This window comes from Perca fluviatilis, chromosome 1 (assembly GCF_010015445.1).
Source record: "Perca fluviatilis chromosome 1, GENO_Pfluv_1.0, whole genome shotgun sequence".
Classification (NCBI taxonomy): Eukaryota; Metazoa; Chordata; class Actinopteri; order Perciformes; family Percidae; genus Perca; species Perca fluviatilis.
Genome location: NC_053112.1, coordinates 14670973 through 14678697, shown reverse-complemented (window position 1 = coordinate 14678697; position 7725 = coordinate 14670973). Strand labels below are relative to the sequence as shown.

Genomic DNA, 7725 nt, shown 5'->3' with positions numbered 1-7725 from the left:
AAAACCAATTGAGCTCTAAGAAGAATGCACATCACATGTCAGTCATTCAATCTGACATTTATTTCATTGGTAAATAAGTACAGTACATAACCATTTTCTTCTTTTTCTGCGTTCGCTCTGTTTTGCTGGAAATGGATATGATGTAGTCACCGTCAGCGGTACCATATAAACAAAAAATATTAAGGTGAATTACTGATAATAAAAAAAAATAAAAATATCATTCCTGGGGAACACAATCGAATTTAAAAAATCGTCGCAAAAAAAACATGATACATACGATTTTCGATTTATTTCCCACCCCTAGTATCAACCACAAAGTAAATGCCTGACATTGCCATTGCTAGACCCATGACGCTAGCTAAAACGGATAATATGCTGTTAACAGCTTACATAGTAGAAAGTAGATCCAATGAAAACTGTTGACAGCAAGGTCTGTGGAATCGCCATTGATTAGAAAATGAAATAAATCAAAGGAGAAGGTCCACTGTTAAGAGGGAAAACTTTATTTATTTTTTACTCCGTTCAGCAATGTAAGAACATGAAAAAGACTGAAATGCTCTATGGAAGGCACAGCCACAATAGCCAGAGAGAATCTTTCATTGTGTTTACACACCAGCACCCAATCTAAGGACAGACATCTCATTGTAACAAACATGTGCTTTTAAGTTCTTGCAGTTGGACATTATTGTGCAGATTTTGAGTCATACTTGGAATAAATATATCTATGACTGCATATTTGAGTGTGCAGCAGTAACTAGTTTTTATACCCACCGCCTCCCTTTCATTCCTTTCAACTCAAAGGATGATCATTCTAACTAATAAGGCCCCTTCAGTAGATGAGTGAATCTCAAAGCTCCTTTCATTTGTTTCCTCCTGAAGTGTAATTGAGAACCTTACACTTATCAGAGGAGTGGGTTATAAGGGAAACCTTTGACCGCCCACTACTTTCTGCTGATGCATCTGTCTATATACACACCTCAGAGTGAGAAAGGAAATCTAGAGAGGTGCAGCAAGTAGCATATAGGTGAAGACCATGTTAGATCTGCATGCGACGTCCCATTTCTTTCTTTCTTCACACCCTCACCGCACGTTAGCTCTTAACGTTTCCATGGTTACTATGTTTTTGAAACATTCAGTGACAAAGAAAGCCTTATTTACAGCGAAACATGGAAATCAGTAACATTCCTTTATATGATGCATGTTGTGCTTGATAGTTGGAAGGGAGCAGGAGATGAAAGCAGCGCAACGAAGCCAGCAAGACATTTAACAGGAGGAGGTTAGATATTGTAAGTAATTAGTTATAGTTTGTTTACACCAGTAGTTACCACAGATAGGCACAACTAATAAAAGTAGCGTCCTGACATTTATCAGGTACAGCTTGTATAAATGGGACTGGGAGTGAAACAAATAATGTGCAACCAGACTATGATGCATTCATTAAACAACAAGTCATCGTACATCCAAATCTCCAGTAAAAAGCCCAGTAGGAAGAGATAATGACAGAGGAAGAAAAAGAATACAAAAGAAAACAGCTGTAGTGCTTTGGTGCCATGACTTCCAGTTTATCATCTTCAATTTCCATCACGCATCCATCCATCCAGACAAATTCACAATTACACACACACACACACACACACACACACACACACACACACACACACACACACACACACACACACACACACACACACACACACACACACACACACACACACACACATATATGCAAAAACAGCTACCTACAGTATCTATTAATAGTTTGAAGCATTGTGTCAGATAGTGGAGAAGTCCGGCTGTGCTTTCTCAGTATTCCCAGCGGGTGGCGCTGTCCAGGGAGTCGACGCTGGCCTTTAGCCCTCCAGCATGGTCTCCTTTAAGGTACTTCCCCCCCAGAGCACGGATGGCCATCTTGTTGAGGTCACAGAACTCAAACAGAAACTGGACAGGTGTGGAGCTGCTGCACCCCACCGCTGTGTCGTCTCCAACACACCAATACTTCCCCTGGGAGTCTGGACAAACAACACACACTTAATAAAGCCTGACTCACACACACCCACACACACAGGACAAATTGACATGTTAACATATTCAAATAATTAAGTTGATCACTGCATTTACTATTACACTTCTGGTTATGTTATGGGTGATGCGGAAAAAAACCAACCTTTCTCATAATTTTCATTTAAATGTTACATGCCTAATTTTGCTTGTTATTTACATTATAATATCACCATGTCATCATGGAGAGGATCCATTGTTCAGCCCTAAGTAGGTGTGATGGTTGAAATGATAAGAGGTTTCAAATGACGGATGGCTGTTGAGCCATAACACAATTCCCATTAGATGTTTTAACTATTGACTATTGACTTTCTTTCTCTACATCACAGTAGAGTTAAACAGGGCTGTGGTGAGCCCACACCGAGACAAGCGCAAACAGGGACATTGTAAAAAGGGTGATGTGAATCTGATCCAGTTTCTTGCATTAAAAAAAAAGGCTTCATACAATTCTCAAGTTTCAGATGTCTTGAGTTTCCCACAAATTAAAGAAGTAATAAAGGATAGAGATGACGACATGCTCACTGTAATGGAAAGCATGCAAGAATATAATACTGTACTGATGTGAAATTAAACTTTTGAAAATACAGTACATCTAAGTCACTATGTGTAAGATTTGATCATTTTAGACCAGGGGTCTCTAACAAGTAGCTCGTGAGCTACCGTCAGCTCGCGAGCAGGTTTCCAGTAGTTCGCCAATAGGTTGACAAACTGAGACACAAAATGACGTCTATATTTAAAATGAGGTAGCTAACTTCGTGGGCCATAGAAGTGTAAAATGGTAATGTTTTCTTGGACCCTGATGGGATTTTTTTTTAGTGATGTAGCTAACTATGTGGGCCATAAAATGTGTAAAATAGTCATGAACCTTGACGTGAAGTGAAGATAATTCCTAAGATTTGGGTATTGCAATTTTCATACTTCATTCAGCTTATGTGTGTTGTGTTAATAAATGTAAGCGCTGTGATCAAGTAGCTCTTGGCCACTTTCATTTTTTTTTTAAAGTAGCCCTCAGATGAAGAAAGGTTGGAGACCCCTGTTTTAGACTTTAGCGACCCCCCCATTAGTAGGAAAGAAAAGACGCTGTGACAGACATGCTGATGAGTGGTGAATATGCTCAAGGCAAAACTTAGACGACTCCAGTTTTTGGTGGGATTGTCTCAAAAAACTTCCTGTATTCACATACATTTTCCACACATTAGTATAAGCTGCGTCAATAATTATTTTTATATTAGCAATGGATCAAAGTACTTTGTGTGCTATGAGAGCGATCACACGTTTTGACAGACCCACACAGGATCGTCACCCGACTCAAAGGTTCCTCTCAACTACGGAGTATTTTAGCGTCTTTCAGCCATTTGATTTAGTTTTACAGCCCACAACTTTCAGTTTAGTCTCGCTGCTCTAGTGTGGTTTCCAGATGCAGCAAGTAGCTTTTTTTTTTTGCGATAAACCCGCTGTACACAACCTTACCAGCATCAACAGACTGCTGCAAATAGCTACTAGCTGGTAAACATAGTTTCTACAATCAAAGACATCTACCATCACAATGCTACAACATGCTACATTCACATATTTTCTACCAGGGCTTTCTACACCTATTGGGATTCATGTTTTGGAAAATGTCCAGCAGTCATGTGAATGTATACTTGTAGTAAATAGGTTAAACATGCAATAACACCAGAACGGTTCTATAAACTGCCCACCTTTAAGGGAGTAAGCTCCGTTGTGGAACTCCATCTGGAAAACGTCGTATGATGCGCGGTTGGAGTCCAGGGTCGCCATTCCAGCTTTACGAGCCCCGATGAAACCGTGCTCCCCACGAAGGACGATGATTGGACGGTTGATCAGCTTCATCAGGAACTGTTCAGCTTCCCCTAAAGAGACAGGCCCATCAGAGTTGTGTCAAACAGATCTGGGCCTTGTTTCTCAGAAGCATCTTGAAGCTACTTGAAGGTTCTTTTGGGAAACAGAGTCCCTGGTTTGTTATTTCTCCTCTTTAGGGATGGAGAGAGCGCGACGATATCCTAGCTGAGAAGAATTACTGACACTTGAAATACGGGATCCTTTAGAAATATCTTTACGTAACTTAAAGCAATATTAATTGTTCAATGCACTCAAAAAGTTACATGTACTTGGAAATGACTTTGTTACATCATGGAGAGCAGTTCAGAAACAACGTCACTGACCTGCGCTGTCAACAGTAGCAGCTAGCTGCCCGTTCCTCTTAGCGATCACATATTTGTTGTTAGCTGCACGCACACACACACGACCGTCACGCCACTCCAGTTCAAAGTAACTGTTGGCCGACCTGTCTCAGACACACACACACACACACACACACACACACACACACACACACACACACACACACACACACACGTTATCAAACTTAATGAGTAGACTTTGAGGGATGTGTATGTGTGAACTAAAGTGTGTGATATTGAACCTGGTGCAGAGAGAGAGAGAGAGTGTGTGTGGTGTGTGTGTGTGTGTGTGTGTGTGTGTATGTGTGTGTGTGTGTGTGTGTGTGTGTGGTTACTTGGTGGAGGCAGTGCACTGCAGGCCCCCAGATGCTGTCAGAGTCCAGTATTTGCCAGCAGCGGTTCTGAAGGCACACTTCCTGTCCTCACGGCTCATCTCCAACTGGAAGACTTCCTGGTCCCCTTCCTCGTCCTGATTGGCTGACAAGTCCATGCCTAGAAAAGTGGAGCAGTCTGTTGTCAGATTTCATTCATGAACAGATGAATGATGTTAAAGGTGTGGCCACACAGGTCTGTTGTCATATGACACCCAGACAGGGGATGTGTCAGTCCTGAAAGAGACGAGGGGAGGTGGAGTGATGGTGAAAATGATAGCTGAACAGCAAAAAAGCAAGCTTTTCCAAATCAGAAAAAAATGAGGGTTGCAATTATCAGTGCCAATGCCAAAGCTGTCTTGTGACTGCATTCTGGTCTAATAAGGATACTGTGGACAAATTAACATCTCTGCTTCTCCCATGGTGAATACCTAATATACTTATTAGCACCATGCAGTAAACACTTCTAGTGTTCTTACATAACTGAGACCAACTGATGCAAGGTCTCAAAACATAACTGTGACAATTAGTCTCAGTCTGAGACTCAGTTAGTCAGTTATGTACTGTAACTGAGGCTAGGTCTCAGTTATGTAGGAAAACTATAGTAAAGAACTATTAATTGATTTTTAGCCGCTTTTAGCGGAACAAGCTTTTAACACATATTATCACCTTGTAAAGTTGATATGGTGGACATGTTGGCAAACAGTTGTCTGTACAACATAAAGCAGATATGCAGAAACATTAGCATTCATTTGGAATCATGTTTCTGGTCAACTGACGAACCTCAGTTCAATATTCACTCTCTTAAAGCTATATTTTGTTTGAAATATTCTTTATATCTAAAGATAGCGCAGTACACACGCTGCGCCAATAGTATGAAACAGCTGTGAATCTCTCTGCCATAGAAGAGTTCAGAACAAAAAGTGCTTGCTCTTCATTAAGAGACAAAGGGTCCGCTGGCTAACAAAATGTCTGTGCATGCCCATACTGAGCATACGGTCCCATTAGGAGGTATTGGACTACACATGCAGAAGCAAAGGTGGTCCTTTAAAAAATAATGTCTACTACCTAATGGTCACAAGTCACTGCCCTACACTGACCTCATTCAAACATGACTATCTTTCTTCTTCTGCAATCCATGTCTTCTGGTACACACACACACACACACACACACACACACACACACACACAGACACACGCACGCAAACAAAAACAAAAACGAACAACAACAAAATTAACCGATTAGTTGTTTGGCCTATAAATTGTCAGAAAATGCGAAATAATGTTGATCAGTGTTTCCTAAAGCCCAAGATGACGTCCTCAAATGTCTTGTTCTGTCCACAACTCAAAGATTTTTAGTTTACTGTCATAGAGGGGAGAAGAAACCACAAAATATTCACATTTAAGAAGTTGGAATCAGAGAATTTAGATGGCGATTAATTTGATAGTTGACAACTAATCGATTAATCTTTGCAGCTCTAACAGTGACTGCGTGTGGATAAACTGCTGTCAGTGATCAGTCAGAGTCAGGTGGCAGCACAGCAGAGTGAGACTGAGTGGCAAGAAGACAAAGAGGTTGCATGTGGCATGTGGATCCACATTCAGGACTGTCTGAGTCACACCTTTCTCTGTTTTCTCTGCCTGTCCTCCATTTTTTTTTTTTTGCCTTTTTGTCTCTAAACAAATACCTCCTTGTTTTCTGTCTTTATTCCCAGTCTATTGCGAGATAAAGAATGATGATAACTGTAGACTGAAGCAGCCACAATGCAGGGGTAGAATTACTGCAGAAAAATGTTAAGCTAGGCAGAGGCTGGCCAACAAGGAGGGAGGGAAGAAGGAGGGGAGGGGGGGGCTGGGTGGAGAAAGAGAGAAAGTGGGAGCATGATAATGAAAAACACATGGTGTGAGGAAAATGAAGTAACAGGAGTCTCTAATTCTCTCGTGTCTCTCTCTCTGTCAAAGACAAAATGCAACAGCTGCATCTGGTGTGTGCCCAGTTATGCAGTGACTTCATCTGTACAGTAGAACGTGATTCTTCTCACTGGCTCTGTGTGTCTGCAGAGCCTCACCTTGCCTTGTGGAGACGTTCCTCTCGTTGCCCGCAGTCAGCACGACCTGCGCGTGGCTGCGCTCTAGGCCAAACAGCTCATCCTTCCCAACCCGGGTGCTTTTCCCAGACTTCATTGTGCCGGTTGGGCCCGCGGGTGCCAGGTAGCGGCCGTTGCAGTCGCGGAATGCCACTTTTCCGGAGCGGAACTCCAGCATGTAGCCGGTGTCCTTGTCCGTTTTTGTGGACAGGCTGCCGTCATTGCGGAGGAAGCGGTTGTCAGAAGTCTCGAGGTGGTAGCGCTGGTCCCGGTAGACCAGTGTCACAAGCGAGTCCACCCCCCATGGGACATCCCGGTCGATTGACACCTCCTGCCGCTCTCCGTGCGCACTCAGGTGGGCGAAGCGTTTGCGCGCAAAGCTGTACAGGTTGACCTGCGGGTGCACGGCCAGGTGCACGCTCCATCGCTCCGCCGGCGTGGCGGTTTGCGCAAAGCAGGTGATTCGATCCTCGCTGCCGCAGAGGTACCGGCCGTGGGGCTCGGACTGCAGAGACCACCGCCCGTCCTCGTGCGCGGTGATGACGAAGCGGCAGTCCCGGCTGCCGCGCGTCTCGCTGTCCGCGGTAACGTTGCCGTCTTTGTCCGTGGCGAGGTAGCGGCCCAGGTGGGAGCGGAGGAACACGGCGCTGCCGTCCTCCCCGGTCTGCTCCAGGGTCCAGGTCTGCTTCTTCTTCAGGCTGCTGGCCGAAGCGTTGATTTTGAAGCCGAACGTCTCCGCGGTCAGATACTTGCCCTCGCTGTTGATGAGCCCCAGAGGGATCTGGAGCAAGTCCCCGTCGGCGCCGTTTGACGACATGGTTGCCTTGTGTCAAGAGGAGAAAAGAAAAGAGATGCTCTTGTTCAAAGAGACGGGCAGACAGAGAGAGAGGGGGAGAGTGAGTGTGGGGGTGTCAGAGGGAGGGACAGAGACATAGGGAGAGAGAGAGAGAGAGAGGGAGGGAGAGAGAGAGCTGCTCTGCTGACTGATGATGATGAGCGTCCCCT

The 7725-nt window shown here is 44.0% G+C and overlaps 1 protein-coding gene across 1 annotated transcript; it reads right to left on the bottom strand.

Annotated features, from left to right (window-relative positions):
* Positions 1-482: 482 nt before the first annotated feature.
* Positions 483-7631, bottom strand: LOC120567678 (fascin-like). Its single transcript, XM_039814649.1, has 5 exons — positions 6703-7631; positions 4598-4754; positions 4245-4366; positions 3762-3932; positions 483-2009 (listed from the first exon to the last, which is right to left on the bottom strand). Exons 1-5 carry the CDS (start codon positions 7535-7537, stop codon positions 1804-1806), a joined length of 1491 nt encoding a protein of 496 aa, XP_039670583.1. The 5' UTR covers positions 7538-7631; the 3' UTR covers positions 483-1803.
* Positions 7632-7725: the final 94 nt, after the last annotated feature.